Source organism: Opisthocomus hoazin, chromosome Z, assembly GCF_030867145.1.
Source record: "Opisthocomus hoazin isolate bOpiHoa1 chromosome Z, bOpiHoa1.hap1, whole genome shotgun sequence".
NCBI lineage: Eukaryota > Metazoa > Chordata > Aves > Opisthocomiformes > Opisthocomidae > Opisthocomus > Opisthocomus hoazin.
The window spans coordinates 28,158,564-28,183,723 of record NC_134454.1 but is presented as its reverse complement, the minus strand read 5'-3'; the positions used below and the strand labels follow the sequence as shown (position 1 = coordinate 28,183,723).

At 38.1% G+C, this 25,160-nt stretch overlaps 1 protein-coding gene across 2 annotated transcripts in view; it reads right to left on the bottom strand.

Moving 5' to 3' along the window:
- EDIL3 (EGF like repeats and discoidin domains 3) overlaps nt 1-25,160 on the bottom strand; it is a 290,980-nt gene that overhangs the window by 54,914 nt on the left and 210,906 nt on the right. For both annotated transcript variants that reach the window (XM_075410892.1, XM_075410893.1), the window contains 3 exons: nt 15,424-15,579; nt 14,205-14,349; nt 8,434-8,618 (listed from right to left, as the gene is read on the bottom strand). In XM_075410892.1, coding sequence (XP_075267007.1) covers nt 8,434-8,618; nt 14,205-14,349; nt 15,424-15,579 — 486 coding nt within the window. The remainder of the gene's footprint in view (nt 1-8,433; nt 8,619-14,204; nt 14,350-15,423; nt 15,580-25,160) is intronic.

Below are 25,160 nucleotides of genomic sequence, written 5' to 3'. Positions count from 1 at the left end.
AAACAGCCCGAGCCCCAGCTCCTCATAAGACTTGTTCTCTAGATCCCTCACCACCCTTGTTGCCCTTCTCTGGACACACTCCAGCACCTCCATGTCCTTCTTGTAGTGAGGGGCCCAAAACTGAACACAGTACTCCAGGTGCGGCCTCACCAGTGCCGAGTACAGGGGCACCATCACCTCCCTGCTCCTGCTGGCCACACTATTCCTGATACAAGCCAGGATGTCGCTGGCCTTCTTAGCCACCTGGGCACACTGCTGGCTCATGTTCAGCCGGCTGTCGACCAGCACCCCCAGGTCCTCTTCTACCAGGCAAGTTTCCAGCCACTCCTTCCCAAGCCTGTAGTGTGGTGTGGGGTTGTTGCCTGTTTCCTGAACACCTTGCAACTAAGAGCTGCTGTACTGTGCTTGTCTTTCTAACCATCTCTTTGTATTTGGCCAGAGTAAAATTAATGATTCTACTATGACTCTAGACTTTGCTACCTAAATGATATAATAGAGCCTAAATACGGCATTGAAAAGGCAAAATAAACCAAGATTTTATGCTGCCTTATTTAATTTCAGGCTTAAATTCAATTACCACTATAAACATTTCCATAAAATGAATTGCAGAAGAAAGCTTTGCAAAGTCAAAAGCAATTTAGGAAGGGCAATGCTGAAATGCACAATTTAGTAACAGTATTAATGTGAATAATGCATTTAACTTGAAATAATTTAAGGAAAAACTGGGTTAGAGAGTGACCTCTGGAATGGCCATAAAATATTTGCTGGCATTTAACTGCAACCAGGAAATCAAGGCATACCTCTTAATACCATTTCTCTAAGCTATGTCTTTGTTAGTAGTGTTAATAACATATTGAGAGACCAGAGCTAAAAAAACAAAAAGGAAAGAAAAAAAGTTTGCTATTCCTCTCGAAGTACACACTATCCCAAAAGCAAATAGTCATCATCTAGTTGTAAACTTAAGACTATGGTTTATGGGCAAGTGAATAAGTCAGTAAAGTGAGACCTGTTTGGCACTGTAGCCTAGGCAGTGAAAAGTAGGTAAATTTAACAGTGTCCAATTTAGAATCTGATATTTTTCTTTACTTGCTTTTGTCTTTGACTGAATCACTTGGAACCATTTGTCCATCACTACCTTATTCTACCACTGGCTGCTTTTTATAAGGAAATTTTTCTATAGTGAGTTTCTGGTAAAGTATAGGAAAGAAAAGATCCATATTAATAATTTAATCACAGCTTGCCTTGTTATGTTGCTGCATCCTGTGATCTACCAGACTATGTGAACAGACTATTACTCTGTCGCGCTCCTCACTGAAGTTAGCAGAAGAGCAAGGAGATGCCAAAGTTGAGTGTCCAAGTTAAGTCCTTCAAGAAGAAAATCACTGCTCCCTTGCCAAGAACAACAAGAAATGAAAAAGTTGACTTTGAGTTGACAAGATAAGATGACCAATATTGACTGTAAGTATCTTTCAGTATCCCAGTAAAAATGGCACAAAGAAAGGTTGATCTCTGCGCAGCTTGTCTTTTGCCATCTGAAATTGGAGAATTCAACTTTTCTGTTTGTGAGAAATTATAGTTAAGAAACAGTACCGACTTTGCATATGCAGAAAGGGAGAGACCTTCTGTTGCTGTACATATGAAGAACATTGATTCCTTTCCTGATCTGCTGGTGACGGATTTGGTTTACTGGAACTGCAAAGCTATGTGCCCTTTGTTTATAATGTGTTATAATTAAGCTTACAATTCACACAGAACACTACTGTATCTTTCAAAGCCCAGTCACAACACACTGCTTAGCAGTCCAAACCTTCTGGAAGTCATGTAATTTCCTCATTATGTTAATTACTAAATTGGTCTTAAACTAACATTGTATCTTATTCCAATTTTGAGTCTTTCAAGTCCTTATTTAATTAAGGCATGTTCTTTTTTTCCAGAATGTGGCTGTGAAAATGAAATATTTAAAATGGTGGCCGGACACATAACACCTATTTGGCTACTTTAACCAGTATCAGTATTAGTGCTTGCTTTGCTAATGACACAATTCAAAAGATAATTAAATGATCCACATATTTTTCTCCTTCCGAGTTTTTTCAGCGTTTATGAAATGCTACAGCATAGTGCTTTCCTATTTAGTAAGCCGCTGCAGAATTAATTACAAATAAAAAGGTAAATACAAGAAAGAGGAGAAAGAGGCAGGTGCAATAACAGACAAGAAGTAGGTAACATGAGAGACAGAAAACAACATGCTTTTTTTTTGGTGACAGAAAGAACACCAATGTCAAAATAAGTTCAACTAACCAATATGAGATGAAAAATAATGCTCTCTTCCCATATTACAAAAGGGATGCATTCACCTCACATAACTTTCATCATTCAGAAATTCATCTTCTAGTTTAAGTTAATTGCCTGTCTCTCTCTGTGGCTAAGAGCAACGAGGCTGGTGAAGGGTCTGGAGAACAAGTTTTACGAGGAGTGGCTAGGGAGTTGGGGCTGTTTAGTCTGGAGAAAAGGAGGCTGAGGGGAGACCTTATTGCTCTGTACAATTACCTGAAAAGAGGTTGTAGTGAGGCAAGTGCTGGTCTCTTCTCCCAGGTAACTAGTGACAGGATGAGAGGCAATGGCCTCAAATTGCATCAGAGGAGTTTTAGATTAGATATTAGGAAAAATTTCTTTACTGGAAGAGTGATCAGGCATTGGAACAGGCTGCCCAGGGAAGTGGTGGAGTCCCCATCCCTGGAGGTGTTTAAAACACATGTAGATGTGGCACTTTGGGACACAGTTTAGCAGGAATGGTGGTGTTGGGTTGATGGTTGGAGTTGATGATCTTAGAGGTCTTTTCCAACCTTAATGGTTTTATGATTCTGTGAAAGGCATGTCCCCAGGGTGATTCAGAACAGGAAACTTAGGTGCTTACTCTGGGGTAGGTTGAATTATTCCCTGATAGTGCTATCCTTTTTCCATTGACTATAGAAGGAGACTAGGCAACTAATTAGAATTAGATATTTTAAGATACCTATAAACTGCATAGGTAAATTTTATATAGACAATAAAAAAAAAATATTCTGTAGTTTAGTCTCTTTGCATCAGGTTACATACCCAATAACTTAGTAAAATGCAAAATAAGGTCAGGGTTGTCTCTCTAAGCTCATGTTAGCTATGCTCTGCACAAATCGGCTGGAGCTGACATGGCATGGTTACCCTCTGTCTTCTCTTGATCCTCATTTATCTCAGTGTTTAGCCAATTTCAGATGACTTGCGTTGGTGACGCAAAGCACAACACATATCACTGTCAAGTTTTGTAAATACTGGAGAAACAGCACAAAGTCTACTTTCTTTAAGTGTACTCTATCTGAAAAACTGAGTAGAAGCTGGGTCTGTTTTAGTCTGTGAGTAAAGACTCTCATTTGAACACTTAGAAGCTTAAACAATGTAAATAAAGGCCAGAAAATGAAGATAAGTAGATCCTACGATGTCATGAGACTTTGTAGATAGAGATGTTTTTGCATACATATAACAAAAAGTGAAAAATTATTTGGAATGTGATTTTGCCTTTGTTTTCAAACAAGAGACTTTGTGATGTGAAAAAGATGGTCATGTATTAAACAAAGAATAAGTCACTTGCAGCTCTGAGACAATTATTTTCTAATGGTGTTGATGAAAAATCTTGATAAAATTGTCTAATACTGGAGATTAGGTTGGCAGGAAAATACCCAGACCAACTGTATTATACTACTGGCAATCATCAGATTTAAAAAATTTATAGGTATATACATAACAGTTGCTTTCCTAATCTTCAAACAATCTGCTATCTTTACCAGCACCTGGTTTTTCCCTAATAGTTCTTAGCTGATTCTGTCACAATCAGCAAGAGAAACACTGGAATAAGACATTCCTTGTTGCTCTACTCTACTGTATAAGAAAGTGATGATTTTCTCAAATCATCTGAGCTCAATGATAACTATATAAAAGAACTGTGGATAAACTGTATTGGGTTTATCACTCAAGCACATCAAGCTGCAGAACGTTTTCCGCTAGCTTTGCAGCAAAATACAGGCTAAGCAACCAGATGAAAGTAATTTTTGCAGTGAGTAAACTGTTTTAAAGTTTCAAGTACAACTAGAAATATAAAGCTACTGTTGTGCTGCTGGTGACTGGAAGATAATATGGAGATATAGAAGGCACCTCAACAGGCTTCTGAGATGGGCACCCTTTTCATCCAGCTGTGCTCTGTAGAGATACAGGCCTTCAAAAAACCTAGTATATCAGTGTTTTTAAGACAAAATACTACCAATGCCCATATACAACTAGAATGTTAGAACCAGGATAACATACAAAACGATTTATTCAAAGAGGATTGTTGGAGGGGAGAAGAAACCTCCCGCTATCTGGAGACACCAGCCAAACTAAGATGCCTCAGCTCCAAGGAATATTGCAGAGGACGGTAGATCAGAGAAACATCATCAGAGAAATTACTTGCTGAAGCAGGAGGTGAAGGACAAATAGGAAAAAGCATTAAAGTACAAGGTGTTGCTGTCCTTATTAGGCAGTGAAAGAGAGTGGGAAATCAATACAATCACAGATATCGCATCTGCTGATCTAGCAGAAACAAGGAAATATATTAAAATACCAAAACTTAACTAACAGTAATTAGAGAATAGACAGTTTAAGCCACTGTCCGGATTTCAAAATTTAGAACTGCAGAAAATTAATGGTAGAGTGGGAATGCATTTTGAGGAAAACGTTAATTCTTTTGAATTATAATCTTGGCTAGGAAAATTAGATGCAGAATGGCGAAAATCTGTTTACAAGAGCAGTCACCAAGGATCTCAATGTTCAGAAGGAATAATTTTCAATAGTAGCCTCAGTGCCTCATTCTGGGCATAAAGTGGGAAGTACTTTAACATTTCCTTCAATGTCAAATAACTGAAGAAATGGGAATTGGGGTGACTGACTGGGATGACAGTCTGGACTGTATTCAGTAGGAGCAGGAGCACTCCTGAAACTGGCAAAGCGGCCTGGTCGCAGTAGTTCAGCAAAAGATCCTCTAAACAACCTGGTCTAGTTGAAGATGTCCCTGCTCAGTGGAGGAAGGTTGGGCTAGATGACCTCTAAAGGTCCCTTCCAACCCAAACCATTCTATGATTCTGTGATCCTGGGAAAAGCTTGCGAAGTGGTTCAAGGTAGCAAATGATTCTGGCAAGCAAATCAAAGTAATGAGGGAAAGGGACTGCCTTGAAGGAAAGTGAAGTTTAGACTTTTCTTTATTTTCTCAGTAATTAACCTGAAATGCTTTAACTTGCTTAGTTTATGCTAAGTATATACATAATTATGGGAGGCAAACCATTACTTTTTTCTTTTTTTTTAATTTCACTTCTCCACCTCCCATCAATCTTTACGTTTACTCTTCTTCAGATAATTTAACAGCGGTGTCTCCAAAAGGAAGGGAATCCCTAAAGAAAAGTATTCAGGAACAGAGAGAGTTGCTGGAATTGATTATTTGCATTAGACTTGGAACCAAACCTGAACAGCCAAGTTGTTCTGTATCACCAAGCTGCATATATTTCCACTGCAATGAGTACAGGCACTCTAAAGAGGCACTAAATTAATTTGCTGCAAATTAGGGCAGGTAACTGACATGGCTTCTGCAGCAACATCTTTAAAGGAATGGCAAGAGTACCCTTTAGCAAGCATGTGGGGGAATTCAAATTGTAACTGAGCTGGAAAAGTACAATTTTGGTCATCTAATCTCATTAGTTTTTCCCCCACACAACAAAAATACTTTCTTCCGTTACTATTGATGGTGTTTCATGTAAAGGAGTGTTATGTGGGGAATTTGGAGTTTGTAAGTGAGTAGAGTCTAGATCACAACAGATTTTCAATGATGGCTGCACCAAGAAGGTGAGTGTTCTGCTTGAACCTGAAAACGGACAGTCTGTGTGCAGAGCCACAAAATACTTCATATTCCTGCCCTCTGGAGCCGAATTATGGATGTAGCGTTCCAGAACACTTCAAAGCAAAGAGCAGACTTGTTACTGACTGCATTTTCAAATACACAGAAGTTTCAGCATTTTCCTTTATGAGAGAAAACCAAGTGAAACAACCCCAGCTCGTGACGGAGAAGAATTTATCTCTAGAGTTCACCCAAAATTGCTGTGAACTGCCCATAAGTAGCAAGTAGCTTTTATGCACATGATGTAAACATCACCTCTCAGCAACCATTATCACGGCAGGCGCTCTGAGACATGTGTCAGCATACAAGCTTTTAAACAGAGAAACAGTTGATAGAAATGGCATTTGGGCATGGATCCCCTAAAATCAGCAGAAGTCAGAACAGATCTGTTCTAGTCATCCACGTACCACATACTACAACAATAATTTTTAAAGGCAGTCAGTGGGCTTTTACCCAAATTTATAGGCTTTATACTGAAAATTATAAAAAATAAACCAAATAAGGCATGTGGAGAAAATTCAAAAGGCATGGAAAGCTAAGACGTCATATTGGTAGGCCAGCTACTTCAGTAAAATTGAGAAATCTCTGTCTTAAAACAAGGTTGTTATAGGAGACTGTTGAATTTCTATTGGGATCATTCCATGCAATATGTAATTGCTGAGGGAAAAGGGCATACAGATAAGTTTGCTTTCACATGCTTTTTCTCACAAACGTGTTTTGACTAAACTATGAAATAAACATGACGATGAAATTGCAGTCAGTATGTTAAAAGGTTACAACACAATACTCTGCGTTTTAGAGAAAAAACAGCAAAGAACAACAACGAATGGATGAATTTAAATGACAGGCATGTCTTTCTCACAGAAACTAGACTTGAAGCATGTAAGCCCATCCCTACCTGTGGACTGAATTAAAAATACTCAGCCTATAGTAGAAGTTAATGACCAGTTTAAGCTAGTGGATTTAGTGCCACCTGTTTTTTTCCAAACCAGAAATGATATCATACTCTTTTGGAAAAATACCATGAATATAATGACTTTCAGGAAAGGGTAAATTGGTCATATTCCTGTGACGTTACTGAACTCATATCATAGCCATATTACGAATGAAATAAAAGAGGTGTATTTCTTCGTGACTTTTTTTTGATCAGATTAAAAAAAGTATTGCCTCATACTTCAAGGACTTGCAGAGATGGTGCAAGTGGCCAGATTCAATTTGCAGGTTCAAATAGGTTCGAGTATAGCAAGACTTAGAACGGAATGGAACATTTTAGAATAGAAGAATTAACTCTGCAGCCCCTTGCCATCTGCAGTTAATTAAAAATCCACTGTCTCCCACAGGAGGAATAACACACTACAGGGTATTTCTCTGGAGTCTCTGCATATCCTTGGCTTCTTGGTATCACTGATGATGCTAAATATGATCCAACTGTCTCCCTTTTATGTGGAGAAACATTTTGATCTGCTTCTCCAGTGTAAAACATCACAATAAAATCTTCCTTGTCTCCAGAAGTTACTAACTGCTGTTTCAACAAGGTACTCCAAAAATCTTTCAGCATATCCCAGGATCTTCAGTTATTCAAAAGTTAAACAGACAAGGCAACTGGTCCTTTCTTTCAGTATGTGCATAAACTTGGATAAAAGATAGTAACTGTATTACTAAATTGCTTAGCAACTGTAGCTAGGAAAGCTAATATGTCATAATTTATATGTGAAAAGATTGCGGGGGGTTAGTAGCCACGTCTAGTGCTATTGAGGCTTCCTGCTGAGAACTGCAGTGCAAACTGGCAGCTGACTGAAAACACTGCTATTTTCAACAGTTCAAAAAATGTAAATATGTCATCGACTGGTCAAATAGGCTTCCATACCGGTGATTTATTGCAATCATTCATATTAGCATACTACTGACTTGTATAAATCACTCCCAGGCTGAATACAAACCCTTTTATAATGAGTTAAAGTGCTGAATCAGTCTTGCTAGCTGCAGAGTAACATCAGAAGTTAATTTTGAGCAGTCTCAGTGAGACTAAGATAATTTCTGTTGGCCAGATTTGCTAATGTGCACAAAACTGAAGTAAGTATGCTTTTCCAGGGAGCTCTGGAAAGACAGAAGAGGGGGGAAAAAATAATATCTCTCAAGAAAAGCCAGTGAAACAGATCTGCAACTACTATTTGTGTCCATTAACAAAAGAAAATTCATGGCTGCTGTGCAACTTGTAACATTTGGCTAGTGGACCTGAAGGTTTTCCTGAGTAGGGTTTTCTGCAGCTGAGGTACCAAAAACATGAAGATCTGTGTGGGCTTTCATAGCTTCATCATCTACATGTGGCAGAGTTAGGATGGTTACACTCAGAAGCTGAAGAACACAAATATAATCCCAAACCAGGATTACATAATTACAGTAATTACAATAAGCAATTAACCTTCCCTATACCTGAAACACAAAGAAGATAAACATTTGGCAAAACATATGTGAAACTTTACCTGCAACCACTGTGACTGATCATTGTGGCCAGAGGTCCAGGCATTAACTTTGCCTTGTTTGTCCAGCCGGGCTTTCCTGGGCTCCCAAGCAAACATGTCCATGTTGAGTGTACGGAAAACACTGGAGGCAGTAATTTGGTAGTCCTGTATATGTCCTGATTTCATCCCCAGGGGTTCAGAGCAACCTGGAACAGCAAAATAAGATCTGTGACACTATCTACTTATCTCTGTAAGAGGTTTAGGTTTTCCATTATGGAAAAGAAAACTAGCAATTCTCGAAAAAAAGGCATTAATCAAGACTATTGTTGGAGGAACTTGCAAACAAACACATGAAAAATAGCCAATTCAATGCACTTTATTTCAACACTACCTTGGAAGAATCAAAAACAAGACAGAAAATTAAATGTATTTTATCCTGGCATATATTTATGAAGGCAAACAAACAGGAAAGATGACTTTTATCTTTTCTTATCTTAGTTTTATTTTCCTGTCCAGCAGCTTACTATTGTTTCCCCTATTCGGTTTGATTTTATCATGCTTTTATGCCATACCACATCAACCATATGTTTGCCTACTGAGGATATATTAATTTTTCTTAAAACCACTGCTGAAGTAAAATGTCAACAAGCACTGAGCCTTCTACACTTTTGAATTACTTGATACCTAGCCAAAAGCTTAGAAAGCCCCAACACCCATTGTCAGTGGAAGACTACTGAAAAACTACCGTGAAGGAGGGAGAATAGTAGGAGATAATTGCTCAGGACAAATCAACTGTTACAGGCTTATTTGTTTAAACCAGGTGGATGTCCCACATCATTGAGTTACTTTGACTGTAGCAGAAGACAGATCTTGGACTTCTTCCTCTGTTGGGTGTCCATAGGAAAAAAAAAAAAAAAAATAATGAGTGACTCTATGTTCATCTGCTTTGCTGTTTTACACTGGGAACACAGAAGGTACATTCGTACCCAGAAGAGGGAAGAATGAAGCTGACAACAGGAGGGACACCCTTCAACAGCAGGACTGTAACAACAGTACTGGAAGCCAAGGGAGGTAGATGATCTGTGTAGTTTTACGATTACAAAACAAAACAAAACAAAAAAAAAAAAAAGGAAAAGAGAGGCAAGTCAAGTGGCTGAGAGCAAGAAGGCTGCTAAGAGGTCAGGAAAGTTGGATGTATGTCTGGGTGGAGTAGTGTTTGATGGTTGTTTGAGGAACAGGTGAAACGTGGAGATGGGAACATAAAAAGAAGTAGTTTTCCCATTTCCTTCCTGCCCCAGCTGTCAAAAACCTGCATATGTGCAGTTGTCCTAAAGTCTTCACCAATCTGGTGATCCTACTTAGTTCAATAGCTGACTTGACACAACTAAATTGTAAACAGTATTTTTACATACTCTAACTGATTGAGTGAGAGTGTGCCTAGGATCTAACCTACCTGGTTTTGCAAGGAGTGCATCATCACTGTGAATGCACAGAACCTTGACTTTATTGTCATTGGGAAGACAGAGGTTTTCTACCTGACACTCACATCCCACATTGCTGAGCTGGTTGCTATCAGGCAATCATTTGCTGAGTCACCAGCTGTGACTCTTAAAGCACACATATTGCGTTGTGAAGGCTTTCCTGCTGGGACCATGACCTTACTCAGCTGGTGTCTCTTGATAAAGTCAGAGAACTGTGTGACCACTTAAAACACCTTCAAAGTTTTTATTTTGTTTTTCACTTTATTTGAGCTAGATATCAAAGCTGGTTCTCTTTTTCTTAAAAGTCTATTTCCTCCACAGTATGTTTACCCAGATTTAAAGATCTGATTTTTTTTTTAGTTTCTTTTATACTATTAGCAAAGACCTTTTGATCTGATTCTACTTGCTGTTTAGCCTGCAGGTTTAACACACAGAATTAAGTGGAATTATTAGGGATTCAAATCAGCAAGGTAAAGCCAGGCCCATCATAGGGCGGGTCTAACAGCAGAAGCAAATGCGTATTACCAGACACACATGAAAATAGTATGCTCTTTAATGTGTAACAACTGTATTTAAAATTTTAAATACTGACATGTTTCATATTGAATTAAAAAATTAACAGAAAACAGATTAATTTCTGCAGAAAGCCCAACCTTTCAGAACTGATTCTCAGCATAGAGGTGGAAATTGCACAGCCTTGTCTGTAGAATTAACTACCCAGTTAAAAACAACAACAAAACAATTTTCCTGGGAGTAGGAGGAAGAAACTGATAGCACAAATGAGAGAGACTCATCTGTTGCTTTAGAGAAGGACTTTGCTTATTATTCAATTCTGAAGTAACACTCCAGGATCACAAGGGCTGTCAGCAGGAATGTTTCATCCGAAGAATCTGAAGGAGGTTCCTGACACAAATACATGGGTTGTCAAAACTGTTGTTCAGTGCTGGCCCAATCCATCAAAAACAGTTCTGTCTTTTCTGAGTATTATTACAGATTTATGAAACAACAGAGGTGTCTGCTTGTGTGTCCGTGCATGCGTGCATGCATTAACTCACCTTCCTTCTCCACTGCCCCAAAGGGAGAAGGAAGACAGTTATTAAAGTTAACGGGAGAAAGTGAGCAGAACAATGAGAACAAGAAGAGACGAACATGATGCACACAGGTGGCAGAACAATGTCTCAGTAATGTGTCACAGACAGCAATAGCAGACCCAGTTGCTTTCTAGCTCCTATGGCACCCTGCTGCAATGACAGAAGATAACGACTGTTTATTCTGATGTGCAAGCTATAACCTAAAGTGCAAAGGACTGAATCATCAAACTAGTACAAAACTTTGTGTCTGTAGACAGTCATCCTGCACTGAGGTGTATTTATAACAATGCCCATGACTCCCCGGGACATCTCTTCACTGCACTGTATCTTTTTAAAATTCTGTTTGCAATGTCCGTGTGAAAAAATTCAATCTCCCACCTCATTTTTACAACCTGCTAAAGTTAGTGAGAGCTAACATACACATATTCACAACTATGCTCATTGGAGCATCTTAGGCCAAAATGTTTGAGGTGCTTTGGATATCCCCATCGATATGATAAATGATATCTGATAACTCTGTAGGTTTAAACTTTTCTAGGTAGAAATTTGCAGTTACTTCTTATTTGGTCTAGCTTAATGAAACAGGGGCAGTGAGATAATGCGGATGAGCATGGATTAGCATCTGAAAGTTGAAAGAATCCATATGAAGGTTATTCTCTGTTGACTCTTCTGAGTGCACAATATTTTAGTCTTCATTCTGTGTCCTGTACCATGCCCCTCATCTACCTATTCTTTCAAGAAAGCTCATATCCGCAAAGGAAATAGTAAATGTCCAGTGCAGTGGAAACAAAACCACAAATGGATCTGCATGCAAAGGTCTACATGCATCTTGTCTTAGCAAAAGCAGCACAGGTCATTTATTTGAGGACAAAGGTGATTTTGTTTTGATTAACACTGTGATATTTTTCTTTTCTGAAAATTGAGACATTTAAAAAATTTTCTTCCTGTTAATGAACACAGGATTCCTTTCCAGATTAGATAGTGCTGAATATGGACAAGGGGAGGGGAATCTAGCATTAAATGCAGATGTTACAAAGTCCCCTTGTGTGTGAGTTTGTGTGAATGGTACCTGCAGGTAGTTAGGATAGAGAAATAGCTACCAGAGAACAATATGCCAAAAAGAGAAGAATCACGTGCTTGGAAGACACTATGAGTTTCACAAAGATGGTTAAGTTCTGCGAACCAGCATCCCTCTGCAAGAACTGACAAACTCAGAACAGCAAGAGATGCTGAACTGGTACACAGCCATCAACACACATGAGCATCAACAAGGTACGAGATAGACCGCATGAAAGAAGGCAGAGCCTGCTGTATGCAGATGTCTGAGTGTGTGAGTCAATGCCTGAGTGACTGTGTTGTGCGAACAGTTATCTGCTTTTAAAAACAACAGCTTGATGCTACTATTAATAATAGCTTAATGAACAAAGGCATTCTAATAAACAGTAGCTGTGATCTGTTTCTCCCTCCACATCAATAATCTATGAAACGAAGGGAATTTACAACACAGAGATGTGCAAAACACAAGTAAAGCAGGTACACAAGGCCATGAAAATTAATGCCTGATTTATTGATGTCAAACTCCACAAGAATTGATCATGGTTTTCCATACGATCTGACCATGGCTTCTGGTAAGTAAAGCTACTTATGAACCTAGAGCAGATTATATCAAACATTTTGCTGAAGTTTGCCCTAAGAAAGAATTAGTTTTTATGATGATCTGGTGCTGTGAGACAGTATTCCTCCCTTCAGTAGTGACTCTCTTCTCTAGCACCAGAACTTGTTACAGAAGCAGACCTCTCAAAGTGTTTTTCTGCCTAAAACAAAAACACCTGGAATTTCAGTGAATTAGTTTGTCGGTATGTATAATTAAACTCTTATTTCAGCAAGACTGAAGTTGTTCTGCTGAGCCTTGGCTGCCTGCAGTTGTAAGAAATGATGACCTTGAAACTGTTAGGAGACCACTGAAATGAATTCACTTCAGTAGCTTTCACAGTTCTTTGAGCAAAACAATTCCTGGTCATTCTGGCAAGGACTTACTCTAAATTGTGGTCCCAGAAATGGAAGACATAAAAAAAAAATCTAATAGACTAAAGCAGCTGGACAGAATTTTCTATTTATTCTCAAACCTTTCTATATTGGAAAAAGGCTACAGTGAGATTAATGCATTAACTTTTCATTTCTGAATCTGGTTTTGATGCCACTAGATGACTGAGAATTATTTAACTCCAGCTGTTTTGATATATCATTTGTGAACTGGATGACTATTGTTTGTACAGTAAGCAGGCAGCCACATAAAATCATTCTTAAATGAATTCAGTGGAGTGCTCCCACTGGTGAAAAGTTGATCGCTTGAAAAAGGTAAAAAATTTACATGCTTTACAGAATTTTTAAGGGAACATCGTTCTTGCAGAGAGTGGCTAGAGGTCAGGCTTTACATTTATGAGCTATAACTTCTGCTACTACAAACCTTAAGAGGGTTTATATTGGCTCCACTTGTTCATTTACTTTTTGCTGCAAGATGCAGTCCCTGCTTCTGCTAGAAATCCGCAAAACAAATCTGAACTGAAATCTTGAGTAAAGCAGCCCAGCAAAATATATCTTACTGCACTTTGAGTGGTTCTCGATGGCAGCTGAAGCACTCTTGTCCCTCTGAGAATGTCACGCAGCACATCAGCGTGGTCACCCACCAGCCAGGAGAAATTACTCAGATCGGCTTTGATGCCTGCTTTTGCCGTGACTCTGCTGCAAAGCACTGCACAGACAGATTCGTCTCCCTGAAACCATCTTCAGCGTTTAGTGTACGCTGTGCTGAGTGTTAACTGTGAGCTAGAGGCTCTCTGTCTCATGGTCTGCTTACTATGTAACATAATGGGTCTTGATAGCTGTTGATACTTACTGAAACTGCTATAAATGACCTTTTCTAGGTTGCACGTAATTGGCAGACAATGTGCACAGAAAGATTTATGAAGTGTTATTAGGTTGCTACCACATTATTCTACTACTATTACTGCCCTACTGCAAGCAGCTATTGTCACATCATTTTGGTAAGTGTTACTGCTTATGTAATTTACACAAAAAGAGATAAGTAACTGTCTGGATAAACTCATGCCTGCCAGCTGCATTTCACCAGGAATAAACTGCATGAGGCTCAGACCTTGGGCACAAAAGCATGCTTCTTGATGGTTGACCTTCTGAGATGTGGCGATTGCAGAAAACCCACCTGACAGTTCACAGCCGAGAAGTTCCATCCTCAACGTGCAGTGTCTTCTGCACACCTGAGGATACAGCCGTATGTACTGTGACTTGATCGGAGGGGTGAAGGAGTTCGCATATGGGGTGTTGTTGTCCACGTTGCCACGAAACACCTGTGATAAAATGACATATTCATAAATATGTCCCAGGAGGATTACTGGAGGTTCAGCTGATTTCTATGTCTCAAAAATATCTGCGTTGTTCTTCTGGCCTTTCCTGTACATTTCCCTGCAAGTTTTTTCCCAAATAATGTCTGTTTTATCATTTCTAGTGCCAAACATCCAACTTTGTCTCACCGGCTTTCATCAGCATGCGTTTGCTACCTGCGCTGAATCAGGACCTCTATCTTGTCACTCCTAGATACTGAAGCTACCAATGCAGCTAAATTATATATTCTTTTCTAATTAGTGTATTAAAAAGTCCCAATTCAATTTAGCCTGCAATTATTTATACTGATTGACATTTATTTTTCTCCCTTGTCTTCAAGAACCTGATCCAACTCCCACTGAAGTGCACTGTAACCCTCCCACTGATCGCAGGTGGAACTGAAATAAACATATAAGTGTTCACTCCTATTCGCTCCTTACTCTAACCAGATATGCATGTACTTTGTTTTCTTCCCTCATTATATACCTCTTCACATGGCATTTTAATTTCCTAATAGAGAAACTATGTCTAATGCTGCAAAGTGCCTTAGTTCCATCTTAACTTACACAGTAAAGGGATTTTTGCTGCTTTGTATGCACAACTCTATAAAAAGAAAGTGGTAACTATGAACTGTAAACACATCCCACTGGATACTGTTTGAGCAGTACAGAGATTAGCATTGATGAATGGGTTCTATGCTTTTAAGGGTTAATACTAATCTGCCAATGTAATAAAACTAAATTGAAAACAGAATAATGAGTAATTACTGGTAAACTAATTAAAATGAAAATCAGTTAAGTGTAATAAACAGGATTATGCTAGCCTTGGGACACAGTATTTATACAACCATCAATTGAAGCATAAGAAATTCTTAGCAGACAGAAAGTGCAAGGTTATTGACTTTTTTTCCAGAGGAAAATAATAACAAGGCAACCTATATCACATTGTCAGGCAATTACACTTATCTACTAGAAATACCTCATACTTCTGAAGGCAGCTAAATCATAAGACATATTCATATACAGATGACTTTATCTTACCATATCTTCATTTGTGCCTTTTACTTTGTACATTGTCCATGACTTCCCATCATTACTGTATGCAATTTTGTAAGATTTTACATATTCTGGACTGCCAATCCTCTTGGCACCTTGAGTTATAACTCCAGTGACTCGCATCTTCTTCTGCAGGTTTATCTGAAATAACAATGCAATGTTATCACTAACCATCTGAGAGACACAGATGTGCTTCTAGAGTGCTTTGATTCTTTTTTTTTTAAATGACAGAAAGGAAAAATGTAGCTTTAGCATTTAAATTATTATCTTTACATTTGCATTAATTCCTTTTATATTTCATTCATTTCATTTACAGATGCACATAAATAAATGATAAAAATTTAATCAAAACCTGTACTATGTTTATGTCTTCATGTGTAGATGTACATGCAAACATATGTATTATTGATATATAGGCTTCTGCTGGCATGTTACTGAGATGTAGCATATTACTAGTACGTAGGATTACAGCTATATATTTATTTCCTAAAAAGTAAATGCAACAGTGCTGTGATTTGCCAAAGGCTGAATCTTCTGTTGTATTAGGAGCCGTTTTGCAATCCCATACAAAAGACCCTTCGTTAACTTCAGGTTAAATTTCTTTGTGAAAGTGAAAATATATGGATGCTCTGTAAAGCAAACAAATAGACCGTTCCTTGATTCTCACTGAAAATTCCTACATCTAAAGAGCATGGTTGAAATGCTAATCCCAAAATAGTCAATAGCAAAATATCAATGGCTATCAATGGATATGAACATTCCCTGTGTACTTGTCTGAGTTGACCACAACACCCTGAAGTATAAAATGAAGATAAGGAGAGTTCAGCAATATTCTGACAAGCTTTATTTTACCTTCTTTATCCATCTATGATATAAGAAAGACAACTATATTCTCACGAAATTCAGAATGTGATCTTCAGATCAAACGGTGCTGGCTTTGTCAGCCTCGTCCCTGCAATGAAGTCAATCATGAAGCAATTTGTGGCAACTGCACTCCCACCCTCTTGCTGATAGGCATCTGAAGTCTGTAACTTTTGCACCAAATGAAGCTTAACGAAGACCTGTCATACTGCGAGAATTGTGTGAAGGTGCAGGCAGATGCGAGGTAAAAGGAGATGAATGGAAATACCAGAGAGAAAACAACTGGGACGATGTAAATAATACATTAAACTACATTACCACTTGCCTCCTCCAGATGAACCTTATCTCAGCTCATCAGTTGGCGGACCTGACCCGGTCCACTACTTACTGTGTGGGATAGTAGCAACAGTACAGGAATATGGGGAGTCAGAGACAAATTAGGTGTCTGCTGTCCAAATACTTTAACCCTTTTGTTCTTTACGGTGTGGTCTCAAGATTTTCTCCTGTTTGGTAATATAATCTAGACTATATTAAGGATGTAAGGTGATCAATTTCAGTGTTTCAGTCTTACTGTGTACACAATGGGAAAGTGGAGAAAGAATTTTGTTGCCATTTTTTTGAGAGAGTCTAGCTGTTTTTGCTACTCTTCTGAAATAGCTGGGCTTCTGATATTTTTCTTCTTGAGGCAAAAGAAATTTTAGTGTAGTTTTACCATAGTTCTCCCCTTAAGAAATTAATAAACACTCATACAACTTTAGAATAACAACTGGAATTTCAGAGGTTTAGACCCACTGAGAGAGGGGAAGCTACCTATAAAAGATCAGATGTCTTACAGGACATCTCTCACATAAACCAGGAAAAGTCAGGAACATCTGCAATTGCAATGGGGAGAATGGACTCACATCAGGATTTTAGCCAGGTATAAATTAGAAGATATTCAGGCCTTTTTACAGTCTTGGGAAATCTTGTTTTCCTCAATTCCAGGTTTCCAGAGGAAAAAAAAAGGTACATTATATTTGTAAGAGGACAGTTCTTCTATAGAGTAATGTGAGCCCCTTAGCTACATTTAAAAATGTAGTTAACATAGAGTAGTGACCAGTTAGACATAAAGGTTTCTGGAATTCTCTTATGCAGATTTCACTCTCTATATGGAAATTAAGAATATTAATAAACAGCCAGGTAAAACTATTTTTAATATACTTACAAAATTGTTAATAATTAAGTAAACACTATCTCCAAAAACAAATTAGAAAGCACAGTCAAACAGAAACCAGGCGTTGATTATTTGCTTTTTGCATATACCATCTAGTAATATCTTCAGATTTCACTGTTTGGGAGAAGGAAGGTAATGAAACACCAAAAAAATTTTCTTTGGTCCAGTTATGCATATACCTAAAATTTTTTGGCTTCATTTCCAATTTTTATTTTTCCAGATAATAATCTCAGGGAGGTTTTTTGGGTGAGAATTTATGTGGAAATTTTTTTTCCCTGTTTACACAGAAAGAGTAGTTTCTAATGAAACTGTGGCTTTAACCATTGGATATTATATTCCCACAGTGGCTTCTTTCCATGCCCCAGCCTCCACCTCTAATGCACAACAAATCAACTAAGGAAAACAAATCAAGAAGGAAAACAATAACAAAAAAAACTACCCAAAAGTAATCTGTCAAAGTGTTTAACACTATAAATAAAACTCACACATAAAAAAAAAATCATACTGGATGAAGGGAAGACTTGGTCACATAATCATAACAATGAAACTAAAATATATCAATTTCTAAATACTCATTTAATATACGTACTGTTTAGCCTGTGTTCCTTGAGTTTCAGGAGTTAGAAAGCATGCTTTTTTCCTGCTATACACCAGCCTGCTTTATACCCTTAGATGTATATCCGCACATATAAGCTATACATTTTTCTTTACTTCTCTGTTTTTCTAAAGCCTTTTAGAGGTTTTCTTGATCAGTATCCATACTCTGAATCACCAACTGAGCTTTGGCTTTAAGCAGCATTAATCTACATATAACACATGAAATAAACACAGGATACTGTGTTTTGCAATGAGGTCTACATATTCTGTCAATGTTTGCAAGAAAATCCCAATGAAAGGGAAAAAAATCCATTTTCAAATCCTTGCAGCTTTTTTACACAGAAAATCCCCATGGAGTTCACGTCACGCCTGTGGTAGCTCCTTTCACTGCATATGGATACACCAGGAATTAATTGGCCCTTTGTGTCTGGGTTCTTTTATGTGTTTTAAATCTTTCAAGTCAGAGCTTAGTAAGACTCAAAATACTGCAACTGTGCAATGTCTATAATGAAACAGGTGCTGAAATCTTTCTTAATGTACTTCAGCAGGAAGCAAAATTCCCCATGTGAAATGTGAACTAGCTCTTTCAGCACTAAAAGCATTTTCAAAGGTATTTTTCTGTGGCAATTCTAAAGAAAAAACAGTTTAGGAAGCTCTGCTTTGTGGATTCAGATCTAGGACAGAATGTTATATATTCTAATTACATGGGTGACTGTGTTTTAAAGTAAACAAAGAGGTGAAAGTCACCAGGATAAGAACAGGAGTTTACCATATCTTTTTAAAAAAGGTAATAGCTTATTCAGTTATAAAGGACCTCTTACCATTACCTAGATTAAAAAAATCAAGGATGATAGAAAATCAATAGTATTTTGAGGGATTTACCCCAGTAATTTAATGATTAATGCATGGTAAAGACCTTGTAAGAAGATACTTGCACAGAAATTTAAGGAAACTGCTCACATTAAAAAACAAAACAGAACAAAACAAAAAGAGACTGATCAGTTCTACCAGCCCTACATAAACTTAAGGTTATTTTGAGATGGATTCAGAGTTGACACTCAGGCCCTGTCCATGGAGCTGCGTTCAGCCCCAGCTCAGAGTGGACTCCTGGGTCCAGCAACTCCCATGAGACCTAATTCACCCAACACAGGTCAGAGACTCGGCTGCGATGTTCACAAGCAAATGTGAGGATGCCTGTTGCCCTACATCCTCACAGCATGAAGCATTTTATGAAACTTGGGTAAGGTGCCATTTAACACCTACAGGTAATGGAATCTGCTTCAAACCAATTTTGCATTTCAGTGAGGAAGCTTTCTGGGGCTAGAATAAATGATGAACACACAATCACTCAGGTAAAACTGCATGCAAAAGAAAGCCAGTAGTCTGACATCAACTCATTTAAATCTGATGCTACAGGAAATAGATTATATCTATATAACATACGGGGGATGATGCAAAGTCACTGTGCTGGCACTGCGAAAATCTCGGCTGGAGCACAGGCCTGGCAGTCAACTCCACTTAATAGACAGTGCTGAGGGACAAGATACAATACCTCGGAGACAGTGCTGCATACACTGTCGAAGGCTGAGTGCTTGCACTGCCAGTCACTTGGTGCCTTCTGTACTATGTCCTATAGCCAAAACTAAGCAAAACAAAAATCACTTGAGGCACGCTCCCTTGAGTGTGGTGTATGTCCAAGGGGAATACAATTTACTCTATCAGGTAAAAAGTTCCTGCAGTCCTTGAAATGTCTTTTAACCTTGCTCCTTTCAACCACTACAAGCATTGTGACTCCATGATTAGACCACTTTTATCATCACAGCAGGTTATAGAGTCATGGACTCTTTCAACAGGAGGAGAAAAAGTAATCAGCATGCCACGTTTCCTGCTCTCAGCACTGATTCTGTAGGAGTAACAATCTGTTAAACAATTTTCACTACTGTACTAATGTTTTTGATGCAATGACTCACACAAATCTCTTTTAGGATGCTAAATCATTCAGTTGTCTACCTACACTGATTAAGATGTAGCAAATCACGTTCAATGGAATCCAATCATGGAACTTGAAAAAATCCGTATCAGAAAGGAAATAAAACAAATGGAAAAGATTTTTTTCCCCAAGACAAAGTGGCAATATGAACAAGGTAATTTTATGAGCTCCTGTAGATCATACAGTGTGTCATTTTCAAAGGCAATTTAGAACCAGTCCTGAAAATCTGCATTGTGCATGTGCAGTTTCACTTTTAGGTGTGAGTAAATGTAGATTTGTAACACTGGAGAGACTGCTCCATGCTTGCTTTCCATAAAGAGTCCAAAGGTCTCCACAAAACAGACTGAAAATAACTTCCCAGTGTGCTTAACAAAACTCAGAATTGTAGAGAATAGACTAATTCACAGTCACAATATGTTGTAACAGAACAGCAGAGAGGGACAGCACCAGTGGAAGGAGTTCATGTTCCTCTTCAATTTGTGATCAAATATTAGTACATTTAGTGTGCACAAGCTAAGTACTTGAAAAGAAAGAGAAAAAAATCAGTTGCATCTGTCTCATCTACATTATTACATGCAAGAGAGGAGAAGGGGAATGAGAAGATGGAGTGACTTCAGGAAGACAGCATATGTGATGCTCCTGGCCAGAATACATAACCATATTCCCCTCATTTGTTATTGCACTATTAGCAATTACAACACTAACATTTCATACAGAACAGGTTTGTCTGAAGCACACTTTAAGAGCAAGCTTTCAAGAAATGCTCATATTAAAGCCTTCAGGAGACATTGGGTCTTTGAGACTGTAAATGTTGTTTTACATGGGCCTTCATTCATAAACAGAAATGCAGTTTATGGAGAACTATGGTGTTTACCTGTTTCAGTTATGAGATACAATAGCGTTGCTATAAATAATTTTCAATCTTTTATATCATAAAGTGTATACATTTTTACTAATGCTCACTATTGCTCATATAAAAACAGAGTTGAAAAAGGATGAAGGTTATACTGGCTTTCAAAGATTTATTACAGCAACCCTTCTCTGCTGATTTCATCAGTTTTTGAAGGACAGAAATTTAATTTTTTTGTCTTTTTTTTTTTTTGAAGTAATGGTTCTGACAAAGCTAGATAGAAAGCACGCACAGAAAAAATTTCTGATGAAAAACAGGAACATTTGCCAATGGGAATGTTTATAATCAACTCAGGAAAGGAGTAAGCTGACATGATTCCCTCAATACTGGGATATTTGGTGAGCCTGAAAGCTCCCATCTGTGTTTCCTTTTCCATCCACAAGCACTAGGGGCCCTGAACACGACTGAATGTTACTGTTTCACCCAGATGTCACATCAACAGCAAGGGGCTGCAGAGCAGGACTCGGCATGTGATGAGGTGCAGGAAGGTCGGAGCAGGTCAGTTACTATTATCTTCCCTGTTGCAAAGCATTGCTGGCACCTGGACGTAAGGTGCTCATATATCTTGCCTGTCTGTGGCTTTTTGTTACTCTCCTAATCCACTGTCAGCAGAGCTTCTCCAGATTTAGTTGAGGGCATTAACACAGTCAGCATAGTAGCAGTGATATGTGTTTTAACTAGCATCCAGTGGTGATTTATCCACGGTAGCACTCCAGAAGTTGCTGCCGTTCTGGAAGGGGGTTTATCACATGGAGAAAAGCCGACATGTTTTATCTTAAAATTGTGATAGTCTAGGAGAATTAACACAGTGATTTGCTACAGGTCACTTTACAAATAATAATTCAAAATGTGATTGTGGGAGTGTACCTTGTAGAGAAACCAATTAAATACTGTTATTTCTGATCCCAAATCCTTTTTGTTTCACTTACATGGATGCAGATCCAACTAAATCTCTTCACAACTTTGCTATTAAATCCTCTGCAAACTCATCCTCCAATACTGCTGTTTCCAGAGTGCCTCACCAGTCTGTCATACCTTGTGGTAACAACAAACAACTTCTGAGGTCTTCCCTGCACTCACGTTAGCCCCAGCCAACCATCTCAAAGCAACTCATCACCTTTGCTATCTTCAGTTAGACTGTTAATACACTTCAGGTCAGGCACACTGAATCAGAGACACAAATTGGCCCACTAATTCAATTTGCCTTTCTGTGAAAAGATCAGAATACAGGTTAAAACCTACTTCTATGGAAAACATAAATACAGGGATTGTTTGGCCCATGTAATGCTAATACAGACGAATGTATGTTATGAATATTACCAAAAAGCACTCATTTCATTTGGCTTTTGTTGAGAACTTTCACTTTATGCCTCAGAGAGTTTACATAATTAGACAGACTAAAAACTTGCTTGGTCTGTTTCTTCTTATTATGAAGTCATTATTTTAGTCCCAAAGGTAGTTGTTATGAATGCCATTAAATGGATTGTATGAGTTATTCAAATACTGGAATATTTACACTATCATCTTAAGACGAGGCCCACAATCAATCTCACATTGTTCAGAGGTTTGTAGTGCTGTAAAATTTCATCTCATTTAGAAAGTATTGATTAAATGGGCATTACCTACCTGCAATTTAAGGTTAACTAAGAAACATTAAGGTCTTTTACTGCTATTATTATTTCCTTCATGTACTTTGAACTTGTGAATACTCCTCCTGTCTTTGTCATGCTGATGTCTTCCAGAAAGAACGTCCACAAAATGTCTAGAATGCTTCTTAAAGTGTCAGTTACAAAATGTGTAAATAAACCTGTCAGAAAAAATACCCATATGTATTTCCACTTGTAAAATAGCACTGAACAATTGCTTGTAGAGGTTAGAAGGTAGGATGTTAGACTCGGGTCATGGAAGCAAACATGTACTTTTCTATTAATCCTACATGAAAACCCTCTTTTTTAGGGAAAAGAAGTAAATTCAAAATGTACAATACTAAAATCACCACGAAAATTTATTCAGGGAATATTTAATGTGCCCATTGCAAATATCTGAAGTACTTTCTATTGCATCCTTTCCATTTGTTTTTAAGGTATTTTGGTAGATGTACTTTGGTAAAACTCTGATAACTAATACTACCTGCTCTCAAGCCCAACACAGACAACTAGAAATAATTCCCATTTTGACTTCAGTGGGCTTTGTCTAGGTCCTCTGTATGTTCTCAGGTCAAGAAACTTTATGTAAGAAGGAAATGTGGTAGAAAACGACACATCTGATGAAGAAATTCTCTTCATTAGTTTTGAATACTAAAGCTGAACCTGGAATTAAACTTATCTGTTGAAAGATGGGAGCTAAAGCAAAAAGTGAAATAGCAGGGAACCCACAGGACATCAGAACTTCCCTGCCACTGTGAGATCCCTACTGGAGTTTTGTGACTGTTGTACATTCCCAGTTTAACACATAGGGAAACTAAAGCTACTTTGTTTCTCCACCAGAATAAACCCGGTAATTGATAATAGTGCTGTCAAATGGTGCACAAACAACCTATGTAGTTAGTACTTCTTAACTATAGTTTACTACCTTGTCTTTCTTTTTATCAGCTTATCTACAGATATTATACTGACTCCCACTGTAAGGGAAGAGGAAATGTTTACCTGAAGAGTGGTTCCACAGGACATGATAGTCATGGACTGTGCAATGAGCAGGCTTCCTTTGCTATGTAATGCTGGCTACATCAGCTTTGGGAGATGCTGCAAATCCCGCTATTCAATTGAAGTCTGGATTTTTTGCAAACAGTCCACGAGGAACAAGTGACACAGTAGATCTGTGCTTGCAGACTCCTGGTGAGTAGCTGCTTCTCATGCTATCGCACTTTAGTTAGCCTTCCTCAGGCAGTAATGAAATGCTGTTTTCAGTTGCTAAACACTCACTTTGCAGTATTTGAATTTTCATAACACTGATCATAAAATACACATCTTTACCCTCTTTCTTTCTCGGTCAAGAAAAACCTAATCATCATATACCCGCTTAAAACTTTCTTTTCCAGTGAGCCTAGCAGCCACAGCTGGTTGTATGCTCCATATCATGCTGGCCGTATCATCTTTTTGCTATTCCCATGTATCTGCAAATACCGCTTCAGGTTAGTGCAGAGTCTTTTTAGTTGTCAGTTTGTAGAGGACCAAAAGCACAGGAAGTTCCAGCCAGTAACTAGGACTTCTGACTGATCTGGTAATGCTGCCTATAATTGAGGCAACTTTTAGATTGTGTTCATGTCCTGACAAAATTTTTGGGAGAAAGACAAATAGAAAAATAGAAGTACTTGAAAGCAAACCTTCCCACAGATTGGCATCTTTGAGAATAATCTGTTAGTTGCTATGAGACTGATTGTGCAGGGAGAGAGGCCAAGGAATTAGATGGACACAAGTGGAGTAAAGAGATTAGTAAGCACACAGGGGACAGATGGCTTTGTGACTGCTGAAAAGACTACGCCACTCAAATGATTTTTCCACCTACAGATGCTATTACAGAAAATGAAAAGTTGGTTCAAATGATTAATCTCTCCTGAACCTTAAAAAATTGGCTGAATATTGGTTGAATCACAGAAAACACACTCATAATATATTTTTCATTATCTCTTGAAATTAAGAATCAATAGACAAAAAAGTTGATACATAAACACAAAATGTTACCCTTCAGTGAGACTTTACAATCATTCTAATTATCTCTGCATTTTTCCTCAAAATACTATTTCCTTCTACAAAAACAGGCTGGCAATAGATTAGATTAAAAATATTAAAAGTTGCTTGATTTTGTGACAGACAAAGGAAAAAAACCCTCAAAATTTGAGAAGTCTCATTTCTCATTGAAAGACTCAAGACTTGAACGACATCTCTTTATCTTAGTCACTCATGGATTAAGAAGGTTGTAAGAGTGCAAGAGCAAAATACACTCCTATTTTTCAGTCCACAGAATTGATGTTGAGCTGAAGTTAGAAAGTCTTTGAGATGACAAGCGTATGTTACCATTTCCAGGGGAGGTCAAGGAGCATGAGCTTACTTTAGACCTTGATTTCTGCTGTAGTATCATGGTGCTGCTGACTTCCCGTACTTCCAACAGCCTATATAAAACAGTAACTTTTCTCCACCAGCTGTAAAATCACA